Raw genomic sequence first — 13506 nt, forward strand, 5'->3', positions numbered from 1 at the left:
TACACCACTATTTCTGTACACTTCCAAACACCACGGTCATCCAAGAAGCCAGCCCAAGCCTGGAAGAAATACGAACTGCCTGCAATTTGCAGCACGCTGTATATACTGTATGTAAGGATGCAAAATACTTGGGTCTCCTACCAACACATACAGTCCACTCACCTTAAAAAACAAAAACAAACTGCAGAACTCAAACTCCCCACATGCTCTGCTTTCCTAACCTGCCAAGACTCTGCCCATTATCCCTTACCCTGCCACCTGGCCCCAACAGCCAGATGCTGGGATGTAATTCCTGTCACTAACACAACCTCCATTTTGTCCATGGGTGGCTGAGGAGTCATCAAGAGGCAGAGACAGCAGTCTGTCCCATGCTTGGCCTTTCGAACTCAGCCAGTGTGTCTTCCACTCCCAACACCACATAGCAACAACGTGAAAGCCAGTCACAGTGATCAACCTCGACCACACTCCTGCTTGTTTGTTCTCATCTTGGCTTTTTCGTCAGTTCTCTCTTTATCCACTTTGACCCCCCGGTTGACAACCAACCTGTAATCCCTTCTCTGCTCACCAGCCTTGGCACCCTTTCCAGTTCTCAACTTGCTATGTTTGTCTCATCTCAGCGTCACCCTACCCCACCTACAAGGCTCCCGTCCCTTAAATCTCCCCCCAGCAATACCAGCTTCCCATCCCTTCTCTCTCATAAACATTTGGGTAAGAAGAAAATAAAACTAAAGACAGGGCTCTGGGAAACACCAATATTCGCCAAAATTTATATGGCAGGAAGAGGAAAAAGGAGCAAAGTACATCCTTAATTCTGGCTCTTTAGGACAGACTAACCCTTGATGCACCATCAAGTCTCCACCTACCAACAGAAGGTGCACTTCAGGCAACCTAGTGACATACAAGAACCTTCCTCACTTGTTCTTAAACATTTCTGCCTAACTCTTGAGGTCTCGGCTCTCCAACCCCAACCTCAGTGCTGTCTGCCCTATGACTTTGCCATGTGTTTATCCTGACATCTTAATCTCTGCTTTCCCTAATAGGCTTTGACTTAGCTTGCCCTTCTGACTCTTCTCTTCTACTATATCCAAGTTTACAGAGGTAGCCCAACAGTGGTCCCTACTGTGGCCCACTAATCAGGAGAAGCCCATCCAGGTAGCTCAGTAACCACCTCTGGGAGATTATGGAAAACCCTGGCCACATTTCAGGGTACATTTCGTAGCCCCATCTTTGCAAATCTGGATACCAATACCCACCAGTTACACATGGGAGTGATGCCTATCAACTAAGGGATTCTTAGTACAAGGGAATTGGGATAACCTAGCAATCAGAATGCACTTTAGGTGAAGTCTCCAGGGGGGGTGCTGCATTAGCTCTGGTTGCTGAGCCCTTGTGGCACGAAGTTGTGTCCTTAAGATTAGAGGCAAGACCTCTCCAGAGGTAGAGTCAGGTAAGTGGTTAGTATAGCTGGCCATTACCACCCCCTTCCTCTAGAATCAGGAATATTCAGGCTGCTACTTCATGGATAGATGCCCATTATGCCCAGCATTAGACCTGCCACCAAAATCTTTACTGCTAATGGGCTAACTATTAAAGACCAACCCTGAAACTCTACCAAGCGTAAAACTATACCCAAACTGTCAAGGGGACTAGCCCCTGGAAAAATTTAGAATAACCAGGACCTACCCCAAGCTTTACACTACAGTGCATTCAGAAACATTAAGCATCTTTATGGAACAAGGTCCGACCAATGGTGCCTCCATGCCAATAACCTTCTAATTGGACATTTGTCCCCAAGAAATCTCTATTGTTCACAAAACAATTCCATACAACAGTTTCCTACATAGAGTACAAAAGCACAAGCAACAGAAAAAAATCATAAGTTGGACTTTATCAAAATTAAAAACTATTGTGCTTCAAAGGACACCATCCAGAAAGTGAAAAGATAACTCACAGAATGGATGAAAATATATCTGATAAGGGACTCATACCCAGAATATATAAAGAACTCTTACAACTCAGCAATAAAAATACAAATAACAAATTAAAAATGTGCAAAGGATGTGATTATAATTTCTCCAAAGAAGAATTATGAATGGACGATAAGCAAATTAAAAGATGTTCAACATCATTAGTCATCAGCAAAATGCAAATTAAAACCACAGTGAGATAGATGTTACTTCACACCCTCTAGTTTGTCTAAATTCAAAAAGGTAGACAATAATAAGTATTGACAAGGATGTGGAGAAATCAAAACCCTCATATATTGCTGGTGAAAATGTAAAATGACACAGCTGTTTTGAAAAATGGTTTGGCAGTTCCTCAAAAAGTTACCATATGGCCCAGAGGGGCACCTGGGTGGCTCAGCTGGTTAAGCGACTGCCTTCACCTCAGGTCATGATCCTGGAGTCCCGGGATCGAGTCCCGCATTGGGCTCCCTGCTCAGCAGGGAGTCTGCTTCTCCCTCTGACCCTCCTCCTTCTCATGCTCTCTCTCTATCATTTTCTCTCTCTCTCAATAAATAGTAAAAATCTTTAAAAATTTTTAAAAAAAATTTTTTTAAGTTACCATATGGCCCAGACATTCCAATCCTATGTATATACTCAAGAGAAACAACAACATGTGTCCACACAAGAACATGTACAAACATGTTCACAGCAGCATTATTAAGACTAGCCAAGAAGTAGAAACAACCAAAGTGCCCATCAACTAATGAGTGGATAAATAAAATGTGGCATCCATACAATGTCATATGATTCAGCAATAAAAAGTAATGCTACAACATGGACAAACCTTAAAAACATGATGCTAAGTGAAAGAAGTTACTCACAAAAGACCACATATTATATGATTTCATTTATATAAAATGTTCCGAACAGGCAGATCTATAGAAACAGAAAGTAGATTAGTGGCTGCTTAGGGGTGAGTAGAGGGGAGAATAGAGTGTGACAGGTGGATGGGGTTTTTTTAGTGGGAACAAAAATGTGCTAAAATTAGACTATGGTAATGGTTACACAATGCTTTGAATATATTAGAAAATACAGACTTGTACAATTTAAATGGGTGAATTGTATAGTATGTGAATTATATCTCAATAAAGCTGCCAAAGAAACAAACAAAAAAAACAGCTCCACACAAGCATGTATGAAGGACCCCACTCGATAACTTGGTTCTCTTCATCACCCACACTTTCCTATCCTGGACAGATCAGGAGAGTACAAATAAAAACCAGGCTTCCAGACATGTCTAGGAGATGCCCTTCAACCTGTGTGATGCCCTCACTAATTTCCAACAAATGATGAACGGAATCCTAAATATTACTAGGACCTAGGGAGTGGGCCAACTCCTGGGAGAGAAGAAGGGGTGGTACCTACATGATATCTTTATACACTTTTCAAAAGCTGACTCCAAGAAGCCTCTGGTATGGGCTTCCCGATACCCCCTGAAAAAATATCACCCCCTCAGCTAGAGCTAATACATGAATCAAAGGTGAAGTGTCTGACCTGCGCCTGCCCAGCAAAGGCTCCCTCACACAATGTTTAGGTATACACCATTTTTACTGGCCTAGAAAGAGAAGTTGTCTATACATCCAGATATTGCACTACTACTGGGTTCCACCAGGTATTGTGGGCATTTCACCATACACTTTTTCTCAGCCTAATACAATCGTTAGACACAGAAGCTTCTAAGGTCAGGCTCCATAGGTAGAGATAGAATTGAGGTCTTGAGAGAGGGGAAAGTCTGCAATAGCTTTGTAGTCATCAGAACTGAAAAATAAGTTAGACCGAAATGTAGTGATCTGTAAGTAATAGGAGCTGATTCATACCAACAGTGAGACAAGAGATCCAGGTCAGTAATTCTCAACTGTGCCACATAAAGTATGAAATAACCAGAAAGGGGGGGGGGAGTGTGGATACAGTGACTGAATATTGGTTACCTTCTCCAATCTTTTGCAGAAAGCTTCAAATTTTCCAAATATATACATTTCTGAAACCTCAAAAGATTTTTCACCTGAGGATTCTAAAATCTGTTTCCTTGTTTTATGAAAAGATGTCTGATACTCCTTGAATAGAAAAATGCAATCCTATAAGAAAATTAAAAGAAGGAGAGAACGGGTGATGAGTGTTTGTTCAGGAGTCAATCATTCAAGAATCTGTCTTCACGCAGGACTGATCACACCAGCCCAACAGGAGCTGTTGCTGTTGACATTAAAACTCAAGTTCTCCACCTATATATTGAAAAGTCTGGGAATGTGAATGTAGTTTCTCTTAATTTACATCATATTATCATCTTCTTCATTCTCACTATTTCCCTTCTATCCTGTCCTCACCAGAGTATGCCATACATTGTTTGTACATTTTCATGGCTAATTAGAACTCCTGGGAGGTCAGAAATTATCTCTCAATTCTATTTACTATCACTCATCTATCACTTAGTATCTGCCTTCTCTTTAGCATTCTTTACATACAGGTATGTAAAACATTAAGACTCTGCGATACTAATTTATTGTCCAACCACCGTTTCTCCACAAGGAAATCCTAGAGTCTTTGTGAGTACATTGCTGAAACCCTAGTATTTGATTACGGTTGTCCCACTGGCCAGGCTGGTGAGCCTGTTAGAAATATAAAAGAGGACACGGTCCCTAAGGCCCAGTAGGAATTCTCTGTCATTTTGAGTTAACATTTCCAACAAACCATTAAAAAAAATAATGTTATTTTCCAAAGCCACCAATGGCCAGTCAAATCTTTATCACAGGCCCATCTCTCTGGTTCTCACTCTTCCATCTCCCTCCTTGAAAATAAGGACTCTTGCAATTACATTGGGCCCACTTGGATAATCCAGGATAATCTCCCCGTCCCAAAGTCAGCTGATGGGCAATCCTAATTCTATGTACAATCTTATTCCCCCCCATCTTGCCATATAACGTAATATATTCACCTGTTCCGGGGATTAGGACATGGACATCTTTGGGGAGCTATTTTCTGCCTACCACAGTCACAAAATCAGAATTTCTGTGAGTGAGACTCAGGAATCTATATTTTTAACAAGTTCCCGGGTGATTCCTATAAACATTCAGATCTGTGAATAAATGGTCTCATACATCTTCCCTCTTCTATCTCAATCTCCAAAACAACAAAATTGCTCCATTCAAGGTCACTGATTATTTTTCACTCATCTAACAATAGTTTATCAGTACCCAAGTGTTAGGAACTCCTTGAGATGCTAGGAATACAGATAAGACCCCTAACCCTCATGGAATATAACATCTAATAGCAATTACTTTACATTACTTCCTCTTCACCACTCAATCTCTTCATGTTGGACAAATAAGGTAAAGGACTTGAATAGACATTTCTCCAAAGAAGATATCAAACTGAGGGTTTTAGAGGGGAGGGGGGTGGGGGAATGGGTTAGCCTGGTGATGGGTATTAAGGAGGGCAGGTATTTCATGGAGCACTTGGCGTTATACGCAAACAATGAATCATGGAACACTACATCAAAAACTAATGATGTACTGTATGGTGACTAACATAACATAATAAAAAATATATAAAAAAAGAAGATATACAAATGGCCAATAAGCACATGAAAAGATGCTCAATCATAACTAGCCATTAGGGAAATGCAAAGCAAAACCACAGTGAGATACCACTTCACACCCAATCAGGATGGCTATTATCAACAAAATGGAAAATAACAAGCACTTGCAAGGATGTGGAGAAACTGGAACCCTCCTGCATTCCTAATGGCAATGTGAAATGATACAGCCACTGAGGAAAATAGTTTGGTGATTCCTCAAAAAATTAAACATAAAATTACCATATTGCCTCACACTTCTAGTTCTAGGTATATACCCAAAAGAATTGGAAGCAAAGACTCAAACAGATAATTGCACACCAATGTTCACAGCAGAATTATTCACAATAGATAAATGGCGGTAATAATCCAGATGTCTATCCACAGATGAATGGATTTAAAAAATGTGGTATATCCATACAATGGAACATTACTTAGCCATAAAAAGGAATGAAATTCTGACACATGCTACCTACATGACTGAAGTTGCTAAGTGAAAGAAGCCAGACACAAAAGGACAATACTGTAAGATTCCACTTAAAGGAGGTACCTAGAATAGGCAAATTTATAAAGACAGAAAATAGAACACAGGTTCCCAGGGGCTGTGGGGAGGAGAGTTTGGGGAGTTATTATTTAGTGGGCACAGAGTTTCAGTTTGGGATGATGCAAAAGTTCTGGAAATGGAAAGTCATGATGGATACACAATATTGGGGATGTACTCAATGCCACTGAACCATAGGCTTGGAAATGGTTAAAATGGTAAATTTTATGTTATGTATATTTTGTCACAATTTTAAAACTTCAATTGTAAAAAACGAAAACAATTTTAAAATCTTCCCACAAAGAAAATGTCAAGCCTAGCTGACTTAATAGAGGAGTTCTATCAGACCTTTTTTATATAATATTTCCAGTTTTATTTTTAAAAGGCACACATGACAAAGAATATTACTAAGTCATGTCATGACTCTACTTGCACTCAGCACTTGTTCTTGAGCATCTTTCTTTGCTTTTACGGTTTCAACAAGTTCCTTATATTATTTCAGGTACTCTTTTTCCATCTTACGGGGCACTGCTTCTGCTATTTTTCCCCCATTTTTCAGGTGCATTTATTGGATAGATTTTCAAAGCTTGTTGCAAAAGCTTCTGTTTCTCTGTTGTCCAAGAGGTGAAATGTGTGCAGACTTTCTAAAAGGTGTCATACTGTCAGCTTGAGGTATGACTCCTTGTAGTGCACCATCTTTTCTGATGCAGGTCATGACTTTGGAGACTCTTTTTAGGCCAACTCCATAAGAAGAATATGTGTTCATGTAGTTGGCAACAGCTTCCTGTGATACTGTGATTTATCAGAAATATATATATTTGGTCATTCCAATGGCCAAAATACATTTCTCATATATATTTGGTCTTTATCCATAGTTCCTGGCTCACAGCTCCCCAAAACCTTGAAGTTTCCCAAATTATAAGAACAGTGGGAGTATCTTTTGTTACAAGATTCAGTCTATTGTCTTCAGTTCTTGAAATTGCTTTCGAGCCATAAAGGTGAAATGGGTGTCTTGTTATTCATAACAAGCCCCTTTCTACCACAACTGGGTTTACATTATGAGGTGACTTCTGGAAGCACCTAAGGGTGGGGGCTGGTTGCCAGGGGAACCAACCAGGAATGTCCTACCCCCTGATTCTGGGAAGGGGGCTCCTAAAGTTTGAATCAACCAGCAATGGCCAAGGAGTTGATCAATCATGCCTATGAAATGTAATGAAACCTCCATAAAAAACCCAGAAAGACAGGGGCTGGAGAACTTCCGGGTTGGTGAACACAAGGAGATCTGGGGAGAGTGGTGCACTCTGAGAGGGCATGCAAGCTCTGTGCCTTTTCCCCATGCCTTGCCCTATAGGTACCTCTTCCATCTGTCTGTTCCTGAGTTATATTCTTGTATAATAAACCAGTAATCTAGTAATTGAATAAAATGCTTCTCTGAGTTCTGTGAACCACTCTAGCAAATTACTGGAACTCAAGGTCTGGGGGTGTCGTTGGAACCTCTGATCTACAGCAGTCAGTCAAAAGCACGTGTGACAACCTGGACTTACTACCGGCATCTGAAGCCCCACTGTGGGATTTAACCTGTGGGATGTGATGCTATCTCCAGGTAGATATGTCAAAATTGAGTTAAACTGTAGGACACTCAGTGTCCAATAATCACTCGTTGGTGTGGGGAACCGCCCCCTCCCCCCACACACACACACTAGAACTGGGTCCACAACCCTTACTTTCCATCTTGAATTTGTTCCAGCAAGGAAATTCACAGCTTTGATTAGTAATTGCAGGTCAATTCTCTTCTGACCAGTTTTTATTGCCATTTCCACCTTTGTCAGTTGATGTCTCTCCATTCTTAGATGCTTGTCACATACAAGCCTCAGCTTCTCTCTCTTTTCTATGTTACTCATTTCTTTTTTTTTATTAATTTTATTATGTTAGTCACCATATATTACATCATTAGTTTTTGATGTAGTGTTCCATGATTCACTGTTTGTGTATAACACCCAGTGCTCCATGCAATATGTGTCTTCTATCTGTTTTACCAGAGCAGGCATTCCTACTTCTTTTGTAGATGCTGATGCATTTCATGTAAGTACCTAAGCTTGCTAGTTGGAACGTATCTGAAAGTTTTTCCACTTCTTCCTTCCAACCTGCCCTGTCTCATTCTCAGATAAGCAATTCCAGGGGCGCCTGGGTGGCTCAGATGGTTAAGCATCTGCCTTCAGCTCAGGTCATGATCCCAGGTCCTGGGATTGAGCCCTGCATTGGGCTCCTGGCTCAGTGGGGAGCCTGCTTCTCCCTCTCCCTCTGCCTCTCCCCCTGCTCATGCTATCTCTCTCTCTCTGTATCTCTATGTCTTAAATTAATAAGTAAAATCTTTTAAAAGAAAAAAGAAAAGCAATTCCAGGTCTCCATGAATTTTGAAGTTTTTGCCTTTCCCTTCTAATGGCTTTTTTTTTTCTGGGTATCTTTTCCTTCCTTGACAATAATGCCTATTGACTGACCTCCACTCCCTTCTCCTTAGCAACCCAAGCAGCTTTGGATTCAGCTAATCTTTATTTTTCTTTAGCTTCTGGCATCTTCTGTTTTCCTTCTGCACTCACTTTCTTCTCTGTTTCTTTCTTGACTTTTTCTTTTTAGAATGCGTTTATCCTTGCATCGCAACTACACGCATTATCAATTAACATTCTCATTCAGCTCAGTTCTTTTTTTCTTGGTGCCCTGTTGCTCTGTCCTGTTTTTCAATCCATCTCCTGTCATCATGACATCCTGCTTCTTCATTTAAATATGAAGATTCTCTCCAGGAGTAAAAAATATACCAGAAGGAATAAAATGTCTCTACATCTTCAAACGGTGACTTCATATTACCAAGTTTAGGAGCCTTTTTATTATTTAACGATCTAGAATTCCTTTCAAGCCCTAGGGAAAACACTCTGAAGAAACTGTCCTTTGCTTTACTTTTAGAAGGAACAGACTTATGAAAAGTAAGCTGCATCTCTTAGATTCTCTTATTTTCACTGGATCAGATATTTCATAAGGTTTCATTATGCCAGCAGTTATGAAGTAGCCATGATCTTCTCTTACTGGGTCACCAGCTTCTTTCAGGGCTGTTTTAACACCACTGCTTTATGAGCAGTTTTGGTCTGTCTCTGTAACTCCATGTCTTACATAGCCAAGTCCAAGAACCCCATAATGAGCCTGGTTCTTCCAGTCTTTGGGATCAAGTATTTTCAGCTTAAGAAACTGTCCTAATGATGCAGGCATGCCAGGTCTGAGGCCAGAGACGGGGTCCCACAGGACCAGCCAAGAGGGTCCTTGGCTTCACCCAGGATGGAAATCAAACGTGAGTCAGCAGAAGGTGAAAGCAGAGTTTATTGACAATGTAGAGACAGCAGATACAGACTCAGAAAGGATAGGAGCATGAGCCATCTTTGCTTGGGGTCTGGAGTTTTTATTGGCAATCGTGGTCTGGTGCATGTGTCCTCCTAGGCATACAGGAACTGGGCAGAACAGGACAGGGTCCAGGTGTCCTTCATAAGTCCTCATTCCCTGAAGCCAGGGGTCTTGGCATTAAGATGTCTAGGGCCAATGGCCTGGAATAGGCACACGATGGCTCTGCCAGGTCATTCCTTAGATATCATCTACTGTGCTGGAAGACTTCAAAGATATCATTATCTCTTTGTCCCTTACAAGGAGAACATGAGCAATTTGCATTACAAGGCATGTGTAAAGTGGGTGAGGGTGCAGGTCCTAGCAAGAACAGAAGCCGGAAAAGAAGCAAAGGGAAGGGAAAAACAGCTTTTTCTCTCATGGGGGTCCCTTGGGTTTCCTCATCTCAGTAACTGTAATTCTTCATCTTCTGTTCCCTCTCACCACTCTTTTTTATCCTCTGTTTCCAGAGATCAGAGCATGGTAAAGCCCCATAAATACAGTGCTTCACATCCCAGTTGGAGGGCACTGAGCATCCTTTCTGGCTCTCCCTTCCAGTTCCAGCCTGGTGCCTTGGCTCCCTAAAGCCCAGGGAGCAGCACATGAGGACCGCCAATAACCACTTCCGGATGCAGCCTTCCTGCTGTGGTCATTTCCTGAAGACTTTCAAAAAACAAATCCTTTTAATTTTCTGCAAACTTTTCCAGAGAATAGAAGGGGGGGGAATATTCCCCCCTACCTTCCCCTCCTCCTCCTCCACTGAGGCTGAGCCCTTAGTGCCAAAAACACTGACAAGGACAGTATGACAAAAGAAATTTACAGGCTCTCTATCTCTCATGAATATAGTTGCAAAAACTCCTAAACAAAATTGTAGCAACCCAAATTTTAGAGTGTTTTAAAAAAAATTTTTTTTTAAATTAGACCATGGAACAGCTGGGTGGCTCAGTCAGTTAGTTAAACATCTGCCTTTGGGTCAGGTCCTGATCCCAGGATCCTGGGATTGAGTCCCACATCGGGCTCCTTGCTCAGCGGGGAGTCTGCTTCTCCCTCTGCCTCTGCTGCTCCCCCTGCTTGTGCATGCGTGCTCTCCAACAAATAAATAAATAAAATCTTTAAAATAAATTTACACCATGACCCGGAAAGTTTCATTTTAGAAAACCTAAAACTGTCATCTATTACACTAACAGACTGAGAAAAATCTAATAAGCATCTCAATAAATATGTGCAGAAAAACATTTTTTAAAGCCCATTCATAGCTTTAAAAAATATGTCCTAGTACTAAGACTAGGAGCAGAACTTCCTTAATCTGATCAAAGATATATTTAAAACCTATGAATACATCAAAATGGGGAAATGTTAGGGCGCCTGGGTGGCTCAGTTGGTTAAGCGACTGCCCTCGGCTCAGGTCATGATCCCAGAGTCCCGGGATCGAGTCCTGCATCGAGCTCCCTGCTCAGCAGGGAATCTGCTTCTCCCTCTGACCCTCCCCCCTCTCATGCTCTCTCTCTCTCATTCTCTCTCTCAAATAAATAAATAAAATCTTTAAAAAAACAAAAACAAAATGGGGAAATGTTAGAAATGTCAGAAGCATTCTCTTCCAAAAGATCAAAACCAGATGCCAACGATCACCTTGACTATTTAAGAATGCATGTCAGTCCTAGCCAATGCAAAAAGTCAAGAAAATGAAATTAACAGGGGCTGCAGTGAAAGGTGGGGACCAGGGAATACGGGACAGCAAGAGGTGTCCACTATAGGCAGCCATGGAGAAGATGAGAACTAAATTTTACACTAAAGGATCCTGCACTAAATATTAAGGGAAGCCAATAATTTTAATGAGGTTCTATTTATATTCTCATGCTATTCTTTACAATGTTTTTAACATGTTTTGTGAATGAACAAAGTAAAAAAAAGGGGGGGGCCAGATGGTGAAAGCTTTACTGTATGAAAATAAGAATATTTCTACAAACCTGAATTTTCTTTAATACGAGCGGTGTTTCCTGATCCCATACGTGGACGGTTCCTCCATCAGTAATACACGCTTTACATGCCGTCACCATTTGATTTGTTACCTAAAATAAATACAAGTCCAAAATAGGTATATGTGAAGAGAGAAATAAAATTTAAGATTTTTATTTATTTATTTTTAAGATTTTATTTATTTATTTGACAGAGAGAGGGAGAGTATGAGAGCAGGAACACAAGCAGGGGGTGTGGAAGAGGGAGAGGCAGGCTTCCTGCCGAGCAGGGAGCCCGATATGGGACTCGATCCCAGGACCCTGGGATCATGACCTGAACCAAAGGCAGACGCTTAACGACTGAGCCACCCAGGCACGCAAAATTTAAGATTTTTAAACCAGAAGCATAAAAATATGATAAACAGTAAACTTATGGGAGGAATGAATCACAATATAAAAAACAAAGAAATACACATTCCATCAAAACCAAGACAACCCAAATTTTTTACTGCATTTAAGTCAACCTCACAGGGGCCATAAACTCCAAAGTCAACTATATTTTCCTTTTGTCTATTTTTCCTCTAACTAGGATCCAAGTGTCATTCTTCATCGTCCTTCAACATGCAAACTAAATTTAAAGTTAACCACCTCACACATACCCCAAAATAGCGAGGTGGAGGGGAATACTCAGGAGGTTAGATTGAGAGGGCAGGCTGACGCACAGAAATTTTGGAGAATTCCTAATATAGAAAGCACACAGGAACAAATCTACAGGAGGAAAAAAATAAAAATAAAGATGACAGAAAACCAGAACCCCTTCTGGAGAAGGTCACCATGAAGATGGAAATCTTTGAGGTGGAGACAATGGGAGGTGGCCCTTGGTTGTGACCCTACACACTGAATTTGGAGCAACTTGTACAGTGGGCAACAATGGCATATGCTGACAGGACAGAGCCATGAGTGTGAACTACGCCCAGGTAGCTATTGCACCCCAGGAGAACATGTTAGAGAAAAAGCTCTTCACATTCCCTACCCCCCAGACTCCCCCACACAAGAGACAGACCAAAAGAAACAGAACAAGCAGGCAAATTATGACTTAAATACAAAGATGGGCAGACAACCCAGAATCACCAAACAACTAAAGAAAATAAACATGGGGGGTGCCTGGGTGGCTCAGTCGGTTAAGCATCAGACTCTTGATTTCAGGTCAGGTCATGATCTCAGAGTTGTGAGACTGAGCCCCACATCAGGCTCTGTGCTCAGTGGGGAGTCAGCTTGAGGATTCTCTCTCTCCTTCTCCCTCTGCCCCTTCCCCCACTCGTACTTTTGCACACTCTCTCTTTCTCTAAATATAAATAAATATATCTTTAAAAAATAAAAAGAAATATGGTAACAGAGGCTTTAAACTCAACAGAGGAAATACAAAAAAAAAAGTAAAATATTATATCTTTTATTAACTACATGAGAAAGATATGAGAGTATTTTGCATCACAAAAAAAACCTAGAGAACTTGGAAATTAAAATTTTTATTATCAAAATAAAAAAATTCTATTGATGAACTGACCAACAACTGGGACATAAACAAAGAGCAAAAGAGTGAGCCGAAAGGTCAAAGGACAGAAACTGACAAAACAAAACAAAACATAAAACATTAAGAGAAATGGAAGTTAAATTCAAGGGGACAGAATAAATTAAACAGGTAGGTAAGGAATACTCCAAGGCAAAAGAGGGAAATTTCCCAGGAATAGAGATAAAAGTTTCTGGACTGCAACAATCCAACAAGTCTAGAACAACATAAATGTAAAAAGGACCACAGCACTTTGAAATTTTATGAGTTTAAGGATAAAGAAAAAAATCCTAAAAGCTTCTCGAAAGAATAAGACAGGTTGCCTAAGGAAAAAGAATCATATTAACATAAATTTCTCATCAACAGTACTGGATAAGAAACAACAATACTTCAAGTTTCCGGGAGAAAATTATGTTGAACCTGGAATCCCGCTGAAACTAACATTT

At 40.7% G+C, this 13506-nt stretch overlaps 1 protein-coding gene and 1 pseudogene across 1 annotated transcript in view; both read right to left on the minus strand.

Annotated features, from left to right (window-relative positions):
* Positions 1-13506, minus strand: part of DNAH8 (dynein axonemal heavy chain 8) — a 407368-nt gene that overhangs the window by 331593 nt on the left and 62269 nt on the right. The window contains exons 11-12 of the mRNA XM_073884828.1: positions 11506-11607; positions 3935-4081 (exon numbers count right to left, since the gene is read on the minus strand). Of these exons, the coding sequence (XP_073740929.1) occupies positions 3935-4081; positions 11506-11607 (249 nt within the window). The remainder of the gene's footprint in view (positions 1-3934; positions 4082-11505; positions 11608-13506) is intronic.
* Positions 8467-9373, minus strand: LOC112816128 (dnaJ homolog subfamily C member 2 pseudogene; annotated as a pseudogene).

Source organism: Callorhinus ursinus, unplaced genomic scaffold (assembly GCF_003265705.2).
Source record: "Callorhinus ursinus isolate GAN/ISIS: 27379988/994484 unplaced genomic scaffold, GSC_fseal_2.0 scaffold59, whole genome shotgun sequence".
Lineage (NCBI taxonomy): Eukaryota > Metazoa > Chordata > Mammalia > Carnivora > Otariidae > Callorhinus > Callorhinus ursinus.